We start from the raw sequence: 13,823 nt of genomic DNA on the forward strand, positions 1-13,823 counted from the left end.
GTTTCCTTTTGAGGTCATTAATATCCCTTTTGGTGGCTCTAGTCTCCTTATCCCTGTTCTAGAACTCCCTGGCTCATATCTTCCTGGCTCGGCCCCAGCTCTGACTCTTACTCCAGCGGTCACACAATGTGCTGGTCACATACATCATCCCTAGATCTAAGAACCAGAACAGTCTGATACAGACAGAGACATTCCTTCAGATACCTGGGTCCAAGTCATTTCGGCAGGGATTCCAACAGGATTTTCTGAGCACAGTTCTCTAGTTGTTGATTTGGCCCCCCACTTACCCTGCACATGCGCGCACACACACACACATCAATCCATGAAACTTATTTCTGAGTATGCCTACAGAGGATTGCTCTGCATATCCATCCATCACACATACACACTCTCATACACACTTCCACTAGTCTGGCTGTAACTGCTTACTTGCAGAGAGTAGCAGCTGGAATCCTGCCTTCTTCTGATACCCATTTTTAATCACCAGCTTAGAGGGAATGGGGTGGCATGAGGGTGCTGCTACAGGTGAACTAGCGCTACCTGAGCTGGTGGGTGAGTAGTAAGCACTACTAAATCCAATGAGACTTAATTCTGAGTAGACACTGCAACCTTAGAGGCTACCTTTTCTCTGTCAGGGGATGTATTCCTTCAGATGTCTTCAGTCAAGAGCTGAGTGCATCTGATGAGGGGATGAGCTTTGAAACAAAACTGTTCAGGATAACTAATCCAAAATAAAGATTAGAATTCTCAATCCTATGCAGGTCTACTCAGAGGTAAACACCATTGGGCTTGATAGGCTGAAGAGGGTTGTTACTGTTTTTAGTACATCACACCAATGAAGTTACTGTTTTGCAAAGCTAGAGAAACACACACAAGGTTTCTGAGTTGCCCACCTGTGTTGGAGCTCCTTAAATTTCCATTCATTCATTCATGTTATTTAGAATAAAACACATGAAATACAAAATATCAGGCTCATTAGCAAGTGCCAATATATCAATTGAACCCAAAATATACCATATTTAAAGGCCACTTGAAGCATTACTTTTTCTGAGGGAATTTATGTTCATGTTGAAAAGTGACTAGGTGAATCCTTATAATCTACAGAAATATAAAATGTGAAGCTTATAAAAATGTGGTAGGTGATACTCACTGGATTTCTAGGCTAAACCTGTAAATATTGTAATATACATTGTGGTGGTGCTCACAAGTTTATGTTCAAATATACCCACAAGCCCCACAAGTTGGTGACCTCTGTTATATGTGGATGAATTAACAGTCCAAGCCAAAGAATAAATCAACACTCTCTCTGGTATAGAATGTGGCATTTCTCTCCATTTTAAAGTGACACATAATGCTAATTTGCTAGTTTTTACTTAGAGATCGTATTAAAATATAACCTCTCTTCTCTTAATTACTCTGATTTTATAACAAAGGCTCCTTTCTTGGCAGTAACATATAAAAGAAAATGAGAGAAACATGAGCCAAACTGCCTTGTTCTTGCTGATTCTTTTGTAACTAACTAAGCGTAAATAAGGATTAAACACAGCTAACTTTTGTTTACCATTGAAATAGTGAACCTAGTATTAGATGAGCATTTACAAGGACATATTGTCTCAGGCCTTTGGAGGTCTAACTCTCTACAGAAATAATTTGTAACTGTCAAATGTTTATCATTTACTGCATTTCAAACTGGGTAACTCCAGGAACTGGGATGAAGCCAGCAGATGGTGATAGAAATTAAACTCATGATATGGTTCAGTAATCAGTGAGCTTTGGAAAGACAGAGGTGCTCTCTCTTTTCTTATCCCTAAACTATACCCTTGATACATTCGAAGCCTAAACCGGGTTTATTCTGCTATACTTTCAGCCTGCAGTTTATTTATTTACATTTTTGTTTGTAAAAATATCCATATACCACCCCCTTGTGAAACGGTGTCCAACAACCTAAAAACATCTAAAAGCAATACAAAACACTCATTGTCCAACTAGGCAAAATATAATGGCAGTGCTAGCTAGAATCCAAGCCATTCCAAGTCAGGTTTCAAGATCATTATGACTCACACTTTAACAAAGGGACTGGCATTCATAAACCCATTTGAGCAAATTAATGGAGGAGCTATTGCTCTGCTGATACAGAATTATGGAGCCAAGGCTCAAGGCAGCTATGCAAATATGCAAATGCACAGATTAAAAAAATGAAATATTTTAACTCTCATTAAAATAGCTTGAAACAAGAAGTATGTTGCGTTTGACGTGACACAATGTGCTTGAGACTACTGTAAAGGCTACCCACTTCAAATTGCTGAAGTTTTTATTCATCGATACTAATACGCTTACAAGAAATCTAGATCATAAAAGAAATGTACAAATTCCAAAGCCTAGGGAAAGAGTCATTTTCTTGCCAGGGTTACTATTGGTTCCCATCCCAGGATAAAACAAAAACAGAGAGAATGTGGATTATGCAGAAGGGCAGGGGGCACCAATCTGGCCTCTGTCATACCCAACAGAGCTGCTGTGTTTTGCTAAAAAGTAGGATATAACGAGTCACTCGGTTTGGTGCAGTGTTGGAAATGCTGCAACATTATTCCCTCCTTACATTCTGCACAATCCTCCTATTTAAAAGGCTCTGTAATGCAAGGTGTAATCCTCCAGTCCTACAGCTCAATCACATATTTATTAATTTGTGACACCCAGTGCCCACTAACTCTCCCTGAAGCTTCCCTTGTGAGTGTGTGTGTGTGTGTGTGTGTCAGTTTATTGATTCTGGTCCCTTCCTGTTCACTTTGCTCAAACCCTTCTTTTGCTAGGCATGCAAGAGAAATTCTGCGCTGCTGCAGGTCATAATTGAAAAAGACAGAAATGCTCAATATGACTCATACATTATTCAGCTTATCAGCTGCCCAAGAGAAAAAGAGAGGGAGAGGTTGTTTGCATGCCTACCTCTTCCACTATCAACAGAAGAAATAATTTTCAATTACACTAAGTGTATGCAACTCTGTTCCCCAACAGGATCTGGAGTTAGAGAGATGGAAGTGGAGAATGAAGGACAGCGCGAAGAAGCAACTGCTACAAAATGCTTGCTTACGTTAGATTCTTGGCTCCAGTTTGCTTCTTAATAATGTACCAAATGGAATATGCTAGCAATCAGAAAGACCACCACAATTCATGACAAAAAAACCTAGATCAAGGCCAGCTGAAATTACACCACAGAAGCCAACTAAGCACTGATCGACTGGTTGTGAATATATGACTTTAATTATTCATGAGGGGTTTGGGGAATTTTTTTGCCACATAAATTTATGGTAATGTGCCTGAAAAGACTTTTGCCAAAAGCTAGAGATTTCTTGAAGGAAAATAAAAATACTAGGATCATTTCTACTATCCAAATATTATTTCAAATCCCACTATCAGAAGTGGTAACCCTGGCATGGTAAGTGATGGACCAACAATGAAGTGTTTTTTTTTTTTTAATCCTTGCCTAGAGTTTCTACAACCAAGATGCATTTTTTTAAATGGAAAAACTGTCATAAGCCCAATAGAATTGCCAGTTTTCTTACGATAATCTTCCAAGAAGCATTCCCAAATCAATTACGGTGCAGGTGGTAATATAGTCTTAAAAGAACATTCAGTTTCTTAAACATCATCCTACTTGTCCAAGCCCACATGTAAACTGCTTAAGCTTATAAGGGTTCTATAGGGACCCCTAGTAACATACAAAGTATGCATCCCTCCTGGACATATTCCCTTGGGAAGAACAGGAAAAAAACAATGCTCATCCAACCTTAACAGAGAAGACTTTAATAATATGTCCCATATAACTTGGCAATCACTTGTACAAAGGTTTACTCCTGAAGAAAGTGAAGGCCATATAACATTCTGCCACGTAATCCCAGTAAAGGACAGACTGGAAAAAGATTTGCCTGGAAATAAAATCCTTGCTGTGAAACCTATTGCTTTATACCAAGGGTAGGGAACCAGTGGCCTGCTAAGCCTTTTAAACTGGTCTGCAAGTCTCCTACTGGTCTTTCAGTAGCATTGGTGGTGGTAAACAGAAATTCACTGTGCCTTTGAAGACTAGCAAGTTGCAGAAGCAGATTAAGTGAAGGAAAAGCCATTGGAGAGTAGACTGCTGCCAACTGTTATCTGTCTATGTTCCAATTTTTCAGTATCTTTTCAAGCTAAAGTTAAGCCTTTCCAGTTCTTCAAAATATATTTAGTAGCATCTAAAAGGAGACCTGATCCTCAAGTAACAAAGGATTTTTGTAAATTATTTGATTCCATGTGATCTATCCTTAAGCACCCAGTCATAAGGAGACTCCTATTGTACTGTGGTAAATAAATGAAGTACTACAGTGCTATCACCAACACATATGCTTCAGCACAGCAACAAACTGGGGAAAGGTGGGGGGAAAGCAGCAGTGAAACGATTTGCTTAATTCATCTAGCAACCTAAGCCTTCCTCACTGGAAGATATCATCAGTAAATAATTTATATACACCAATAAATCTGCTTAATCCTTTCGTTTGAAAACAGATTTTCCATTTTAGTCAATTAGGGCAAATTTAAATTGCATTTAGAGAATGCAGCACATCCATGGCCCATCTATGAAGTTATTAGAAAGATACACACTAATAAATTGGGGGGGGGGGTGTAGTTGTGTGTTGTTGTGGTGTTTTTAAAAAAAAACATTTTAAAATGGAAGTAGGGAAGTAGGACAGAGAAAAGAGAATTTCCCCTCATTTTCTTTCTTTCCTTTCCACTCCCCAAACAATTCTTCCTTATCCAATATAAATAAGGAATTCTGGACATGGAAGTTTTCTTCAACACATACAGTAGATAACTTGTTGGATCCAGAACCCTGGCCTGAAATTTGAATTCACAGCCAGATCGGCATTCCAGAACACATGGAGGGAGGGGTCCATGACCCTGACAGAGCTTCACATCTCCTTCCCAAAGCCCAGTGCCTCACTTACCCAGCTTTGGGAAGGCAGAACAAGGTCCTGGGGGGGGGGCATCAAATTTTAGACTTGTTCCCCGCCCATTGCACAACAAGGCAGTTTGTGATCTATGGGTTCCATTTCAAAGTATTCTTCCAACCCACTTGATATTAAAATTTGGATTGCGCAGGTTCAAAGGATCCTATAGGTGACAGATCCAGTCTCTCTGGGAATACCTTCTCCAAGTACAATTCTACCCCCCCCCACCCCGCGCCAACCAATGGCTTCAATTCAAAAAGGGACTTGTCCATTGCAATTTAACTCAGAAGAAGACAGCTTTCTGCTTGTTACCCTGTAGTCTAGGAGTGGTGAACAAATTCTAGGCTGATTATTAGCCAATCCCGCTGTATTCTGTGACAATAAAAGGTGGTAAAGAGAAAATTATAACCCTGTTGGCCAAAACCTAATCCTGCTTCCTGATTCTTTAAGATTAAAAGGAGAACCTCTCCCTCACAGTTTAAAAGATCTGGGTGAAAGAGAGAAATTGGGTTTGGGGAATGTAGGCATGTTATTGAAGTTAGTTTTCCCTTCTATTCATCTCCAACTCTGGAGGTGAAGGATAATGCCTGTATACTGTTTTCTGCTGGAAATGTTTGCTGGCAACTTTGAAGGTAGAGTAACTGTGCAAGTTCTTTGTGTGAAGCAGGTCTGTGTCCAGAGGTGTTGCTTGGTGTTTCAGTTAATACCTCCTTGCTTTATCCCTCAAGAGCCTCAGTGAATGTTCATCACAATAAACATATTTAGAAATAATAATAATAATGAAAACAATAAATCATATGGGAAGTGTACACAGTGATCTATCTGTTTACACTTTTTAATAATAGATATCTAGATATCTAGATAGATGATAGATGGATAGATAGATAGATAGATAGATGATAGATAGATAGATGATAGATGCAGAAAAAGCAAGCATAACCAACAGCATAGGCTTTCCAATGTGAACAAACAGTTCAGCTTATATGTAACAGGCTGTGGTATATACAGCTCAGTTGTAACAGAGCTTCCACTTACCTTCTAACACTGTCAGTTTGGCACTGGTATTTATCTCCCCAACACTGTTGGTAGCCATGCACTCATATATTGCTTCATCCCGAAGGACACGCAGTGGTTGAATACGTAGAACTGATCCAGACCCATCATCAAATTCAATAACCTTTTTTCAAAAGAGGGGAAATTGTATTACCCATTTTATTACTGGTGGACACACAACATACCATTTCCTTTTAAAACATGACTGAGGAATCAGGAAAAGGACAGGGGCTCCTCCACTCTCTGGGGCAAATTCCTGCAACCTTGTTTACCATGGTGAATGATTCTATCTGTACAGTCCTTCCTTAACGAAGATTTAAACCAACAAGATGTTGTTGTAAATTATGGTTTGGAAACCATACCACATACCTTAGTTGTCCACCTTTATTAATAGTGAACCCTATTTAGCATTAAGCATGATTAACATTCTGAAACTAAAAGAAACTCTGTGTCTCTTTGCCATGATACACAGTTTGGCCATTAACACCATGACTCAAGTTTCTGAGCTGCCCATTCCCCCTTTTTCCTCTGCTCATGTGCTCCTCTCATCATTCCATTCCTTAAAGTATTCAAACTGGAAGTACAAAGTAAATAATGGTTTATGATTCTTGTTTGTAGGCAAACCACAGTTTGCTGAATTTGAATATCACAGCAAATTACTTTTTGCTCAAACTAGGAAGTGACTAAGTGAACTGGAAGAGAGAGAAAGAGGGACTAGGAGAGCATGAGGCATAGTACAAATAGGCAAACCATGGTTTGGCTATGACGCATGAACTGGGTCATTAACCATTCATGAAATAAAAGAAATTTCTTTAACCCTCTCATAAAGAAATGTGTTTATCATATAACCCATAAATTGTCCCTCAATGGCAAGGACTGCAAATGAATAGACACTGAACTTAATTAACTTCATACTCATCTAATTTCAATTTACAAACAAAGCAAAATGAGATGCAATAATATCACCCAGAAAATATAGTGATTACAGAAGGAAGCTATACTAGGAGAATCTTATTCTTTTACCTCTCAGAGGAGAGTTAACCAATACTTATCCACGTGGAATGAATAATTCCCTCAGTAGTCCAAGTCTGGAAATTTGGAGAATCAGAAATGCCATATTCCAGGTAATGTATATCAAAGAGGAAATATTTATTTCCAGTTCACACATTTGTTATATTTTAATGCCACCCAACATATGGAAACGCCCACAAAATTACTAGGAAAAAAATATGTTCTGTGCGTACCTCAAATCGTTGGGAGCTAACTTTCTTTCCTTTCTTCATCCATGTGATACGTGGCTTTGGCTCTCCTATTGCTTGGCATACAAAGGAGGCCACACCTCCAGATATCCCAATCTGATCCTCAGGAGTTTTCATGAAGTTTGGCTTACCTGCAAGACAAATATGCTGAATGGTGAAATGTGCCTGGGGTCTGAATTAAAGATAATGAATATTACAGCAATCTGACTATACAGTGGTGCCCCGCAAGACGAATGCCTCGCAAGACGGAAAACCCGCTAGACGAAAGGGTTTTCCGTTTTTGAGCTGCTTCGCAAGACGATTTTCCCTATGGGCTTGCTTTGCAAGACGAAAACGTCTTGCAAGTGTTCCGATTTTTTTCTGCTCCCCCCCCTTTTCTAAGCCGCTAAGCCGCTAATAGCCTTTTAGCCGCTAATCCGCTAAGCCTTTAATAGCCGCTAATAGCCTTTTAGCCGCTAATCCTTTAATAGCCGCTAAACCGCTAATAGCGCTAATCCGCTAATAGGGTTGCTTCGCAAGACGAAAAAACCGCTAGACGAAGAGACTCGCGGAACGGATTAATTTCGTATTGCGAGGCACCACTGTATCTATCTTGTGCGCCCAGCTCATGACTAATGAAATGACACCACACCTAGAAACAATGGATACATCGGTGAACAAAATAATGCAACCAAGTTTAAAAACATTATGAAGATTGTTTAGGAATAACTGTTTAGCTGCTAATTCTTCACACTCCTGTAATAAGCGAATTTCCTGTTTAAAATAGCCCATGTGGGCAGGCACTGGCAAACGCTGTTTAAACAACAACAACAACAAAAATTAAGTACAGGATTTCATTATGATCGGGCTGGAAAAATTTGAGAGTATCAGAACCACCATGTCCAAATTTAGTTATCACTGAAAGCATCCTGAGTTCTGGGAGTATATAATCCACCTGCAGATGGAGTTAATCAGCTATTGGATAGAACAAAAACATTGTTTTATAATATAAAACAATGGTTGAAACAGCTTGGGTGGCCTTACAATCTCCCTCACAATGGAGCACAAAGGGATTTCTGGAAGGCTTACTCTGCTTTGCTTGCTCCGCTATGACAGAGCTCAATGCACACCTGCTGTTACTGGTTTTTCATTTCGTTTCGTTTTTGTTTTTTAATGCACACTGAGATGTTAAAAAACAAACAAACTCCTGGCAATGCCAATTCCCAATAATTACATGCTGTTAAAATCGCAGATTGGGATTGCCTTTTTCAGTCAAGTGTTAAGGTGAAAGGTGGGCATTATCTGAGTTGCAGACCCTGCAGTCTCCTCTGGAACTGGAGAAGAAATGAAATGTCTGTTCAACTGGTGTTTCCATCAATGCTAAACAAAAGTTTCAAGAAATGTATTCAGAAGCCACTGAAAGCTATGAGATCTAACCGCCATTCTGAGCTTAGCAATTATTAATATTTTCTAAAATATCAGAAAAACAACAACGTTTTCTTTAATGCAACAATAAAAGCAATCCTGGTCACTATTTGCCCAAAGGATATTATAATGAAAATTACATAAAGAGCTACTAGACAATAAGAAGAACTGAGACCATCACGCTATAAGTTCTTCGAAGAAAGCTATAAATACCTTATTTATTCTCTTTCATTCTATGTACCATAGAGCAAAGAGGAGAACGTTCCAGAGTAGTGTAATTAGGTCATTTAAATTTACACCAGTGAACAACACTCTCAATTTGTGAAGGTATTGATGAACACAATTACTTCTATGAAAATGATTAAATATATTTGGAATGATGAAGAAATATTTTTGGGGGCCTAACAGGAGGAGGTACAGGGTAAGCACAGAGAAACTATTTCTGAGAGGCAGAAAATTGATAGCTCACAACATACAGCTTCAGTGTCACAAGCAACAGCCTGAGATTAAAATCAATCATTAGCCATGATTGCTTAACTTACATCGATTTCACATATTTACTTACCAAAATTCACATCAATTTCTGCTCAGTTTTATTTACAAATATCTGTATTTCTTCCCCTCTATAATCTCCCTCAGCAAAAGGCTAACAAGGTTCATGCTAATTTTGATTGCAGTGTAACTGACCATTTTGCAATGCAATCTGTTCAGCTGTTTTGTTAGGTATTGGACTTCTGCATATGACTTGCTATTTTATGTTATTTATTTTGTGATGCTGAGGAACTAACATAAATTTGGATCAGACATCATGCCTTTTCTCCTAAAAGGGATGAGTGTATTGTTGGACATGTTAGCTCATTGTGAACAATGTGTCCTGAAAAGTGGTTTATAAATCTCTTCATAAATAAAGTGAAATATCGAAAGCACAAATGCAGACAATTCCACCAAGAAAGAAAAGTGAAAGGCACCTAAATAAACCTGTGCACTTGCATAAGGAGCTTACAGATGAGCTGATATTTAAGAAGGGCATGTATAGGAAATGGAAAATCATGAAAGAAGAGTACAAACAAGTAGCAGACAGTTGCAGGGAGAAGGTTAGAATGAGTTGAGGAAGATGGAGAAATGCTACTGGCAGAGAGAGAGAGAGAGAGAGAGAGAGAGAGAGAGAGAGAGAGAAGGCGGAACTGCTTAACACAGGCATCTCTAAACTTGGCCCTCCAGATGTTTTGGGACTACAACTCCCATCATCCCTAGCTAACAGGACCAGTGGTCAGGGATGGTGGGAATTGTAGTCCCAAAACATCTGGAGGGCCGAGTTTGGGGTTGCCTGGCTTAACACTTACTTTGCCTCTGTCTTCACCCAAAAGGAAAGCAGGGCTCAATATGGTGATAACAGAATAAATAATGCAAGGAGGGAGCTCTAGCCCAAGACAGGAGAAGAGGTGATAATGGAACACCTAGCCTATTTAAACAAATTCAAATCTCCAGGGCCTGATGAGCTACACCCAAGCGTACTAAAGGAGCTAGTGGATGTGATCTCAGAGCCTCTTAGAGAATAGGTGAGGTCCTTGCAAACTGGAGTCAGTCTGTGAGCACTTAGAAAAGGAAGCTGCGATTACTAAAACCCAGCATGGGTTTTTTCAAAAACAAGTCATGCCCGACAAATCTCATTTCTAGATCCATTTCAATTGGAAATTCAATCTGGCTTTTGTACAGAAACTGCCCTGGTTGCCTTATATGATGGCCTCTGTTGGGGGAGAGACAGAGGCAATATGTCCCTGTTAATCTTCCTTCCTTGACTTTTTTGCAGCTTTCAATACCATCAACCACTGTATCCTCCTGGAGAGGCTATCTGATGTGGCGGTGGGCAGCACAGCTTTGTAGTGGTTCCCTTTCTACTTGGATCATGGTCTTCAGCAGGTGATGCTTGGGGACTGTTTTTCAGCACCAAGGGGCCTTCAATGTGGAATCCCGCAGGGCTCAGTTCTATCCCCTAGGTTTAATATCTACAGTGGTACCTTGTGTTACAAACACCTCGGGTTACAAACACTTCGGGTTACAGACTCCACTAACCCGGAAGTAGTACCTCGGGTTAAGAACTTTACCTCAGGATGAGAACAGAAATTGTGAGGTGGCAGCGCAGTGGCAGTGGGAGTGGGAGGCCCCATTAGCTAAAGTGGTACCTCAGATTAAGAACAGACCTCCAGAACAAATTAAGTTCGTAACCAGAGGTACCACTGTATATGAAGCTGCTGAGTGGAGTCACCTGGAGTTTTGGAGTGTGTTGTGAGTAGTATGCTCATGACACACAACTCTATTTCTCCTTTACATCTACAGGCTTGGCAGTGGATGTGTTAGACTGATGTCTTGCCTCAGTAATGGACTGGATGAGAGCCAATAAACTGAAGCTCAATCCAGGTAAGACAGAGACACTGTACCTTCTCATCTTTGGCTGGTGGTTCAGCTATGCCCCTATCTGAGCAGGGATAGCCTAACATATGTGACCTATGCTCTGGCAACCTCTAGGCTGGATTACTGCAATGCATTATACATAGGGCCACTTCTGAAGACAGTTCCGAAACTTCAGCTGGTGCAAAATTCAATGGCCAGATTGCTCACCAGAACAAGACAGTTTGAGTATATAACATCAATCCTGACCAGACTACACTGGCTGCCAATTAGTTTCCAGGCCCAAATTGAAGTGCTTGTGTTGACCTATAAAGCCTCACATGCCTCAGGACCTGAATACCTTAAGCTTCCTTTAATTCCTAGGGTACATGTAGCTCAGTTGGTAGAGCATGAGACTCTTCATCTCAGGGTTTTGTGTTCAAGCTTCATGTTGGGAAAGTGATTTCTGCAATGCAGGGGGTTGAACTAGATGACTGTTATGGTTCCTTCCAACTCTATAAACATCTGTTTCTAGAAGTTTATATGCAATGTAACTTACATTTAGTGAATTTATGAATTCCATGTGCTCTAAATGTTCAAACATGTTCAGGAAAATCTTTATCATAAAATTTCTAGCTTCTTTCTGTTCAAAGAAACTCATTTTACACTAAAGAAATATAGGGAATACAAAAGTGAAGAAGTCAAGTCTACCTGTTCCCAGCGGCAGATGGTGCCTTAGATAGGTAAAATGCTAAACTAAGGTGCTCATGACAACAGTTAAGAGTCTCTGCTTTGTCATGGGGTGTGGAATAATGCTGATTACACAGAATATATAATGTTACAAGGTACGGTTACTGCCTGAGGCCAACAACCTTCTGCAATCTGACTCATCCCAAATGATGCTGTTGCTAAATCTTGCCCTTTTTTCATCCACAGCAACTCTGCCAATCAAGCTAATTGAATGTACCAGAGGGCTACCTTCCTAAGCTCCAGGCTTCCTACAACACAGAAAACTCCCTAGGCATTATTTTAAAATAAGGATTCAGTTCTTAAATTATATGTATTGTAGCTATTATATACACCAATGATTTCTGGCATGCAAAATATATCCTTGAGTGGTGACGTAAGAGATTCCTTAGTTTGAGGTCTCCAAGATCAACTGCCAAAAATAGTTTTGTTTGGTTTATGCTTCTGTATACAATTTGGGCAACCAGAGGGTGGAATAGCAGAGAGGAATGAATTAAATACAACAGTGGGAAATCACAAAGCAGACTCCAAGGATATAAAAGACCCTGAAATTGTCTTTCCCATATGCAGCTTTTTTCCCATAAGCATTTTACAGAACTAAAGGTAAGCTTAAAATTGGACACTGTTATCTAAAATTCATTGTAGGAAGCAAACCAATGGTTCATCTGAACATTTAATATTTATATTTCACTTGTCAATAGTATGCATGCCATGCTGCATACATTAAGCAATAAGGACACACTTCCCTGGGTAAGGAAATGTTTTCCACTTCAGTGAGTGGGTCATGGCCTACAAAACACAGTGGAAGCACCAGCCACACATCTGTAACTCTTGACACACATCTTAACTCTTGACACTGCAAGCAACACAATTGCTAAGAAGACTTACATTAAACCACTCCAATTTAATTTATCTCAGCCAATCAGACTCATTGCACATGAGACACTATATGCCATAAGAACTTAAGCAGAGTAATGCCAAAAGCCCATCTAGTTTAGCATTCTGTTCTCACAGTGAGCAGCAAGATGCTCATAGGATGCCAGGAAACAGAACCTAAGTTCAATGGTGCGCTACTCACCTGCAATTCCCAGCAACTGGTATCTGGAGGCATACTGACTCCGATGGTGGAGGCAGAGCATAGTCATTATGGCTACTGATAACCTTTTCCTCCATACGTTTGTCTAATTCTTTTTCAAAACCATCCAATTTAGTGGCCAGCACAACATGTTGTCTAGTTTAACTATGCACAGTACAAATAAGTATTTTTTTATCTGTCCTGAATCTTCCACCCTTCAGCTTCGTTTGATGTCCACTGGTTCTAAAACTTCTATCCACTTTTTCCATGCCATGCATAAATTGTATACACCACCGTCACATCTATTCGTACTCACATTTTCTCTGAACTAAAAAGCCCCAGTCCACGCCTCATAGAAGAGTTGCTCCAACTCCTTGATCATTCTGGGTGCCCTTTCTGAACCTTGTCCAGCTCTAAAATATCCTTTCTGAGGAGATGTGACCAGAACCACACACAGTATTCCAAGTGTGGTCGCACCATAAAGGTAAAGGGACCTCTGACCATTAGGTCCAGTCATGGATGACTCTGGGGTTGCGACGCTCATCTCGCTTTACTGGCCGAGGGAGCCGGCGTACAGCTTCCGGGTCATGTGGCCAACATAACTAAGCCACTTCTGGCAAACCAGCGCAGTGCACAGAAACAGCATTTACCTTCCCGCCGGAGCAGTACCTATTTATCTACTTGTACTTCGTGCTTTCGAACGGCTAGGTTGGCAGGAGCAGGGACCAAGCAATGAGCTCACCCCATCACGGGGATTCGAACCGCCAACCTTCTGATCGGCAAGCCCTAGGCTCTGTGGTTTAACCCACAGCGCCACCCACGTCCGGTTGCACCACAGATATAATAGCATTTTGATATTGGCAGTTTTTATTTCCAATCCCTTTCCTAATGATCCCTAGCATGGAATTTGCCTTTTTCACA

At 40.2% G+C, this 13,823-nt stretch overlaps 1 protein-coding gene across 12 annotated transcripts in view; it reads right to left on the reverse strand.

Moving 5' to 3' along the window:
* Nucleotides 1-13,823, reverse strand: part of PTPRF (protein tyrosine phosphatase receptor type F) — a 482,994-nt gene that overhangs the window by 231,944 nt on the left and 237,227 nt on the right. For all 12 annotated transcript variants that reach the window (XM_082228806.1, XM_082228805.1, XM_082228804.1 and 9 more), the window contains exons 4-5: nucleotides 7,274-7,419; nucleotides 6,012-6,153 (exon numbers count right to left, since the gene is read on the reverse strand). In XM_082228806.1, coding sequence (XP_082084932.1) covers nucleotides 6,012-6,153; nucleotides 7,274-7,419 — 288 coding nt within the window. The remainder of the gene's footprint in view (nucleotides 1-6,011; nucleotides 6,154-7,273; nucleotides 7,420-13,823) is intronic.

The sequence above is a fragment of the Podarcis vaucheri genome (assembly GCF_965113315.1).
Source record: "Podarcis vaucheri genome assembly, chromosome: 6".
NCBI classification, from domain to species: Eukaryota; Metazoa; Chordata; class Lepidosauria; order Squamata; family Lacertidae; genus Podarcis; species Podarcis vaucheri.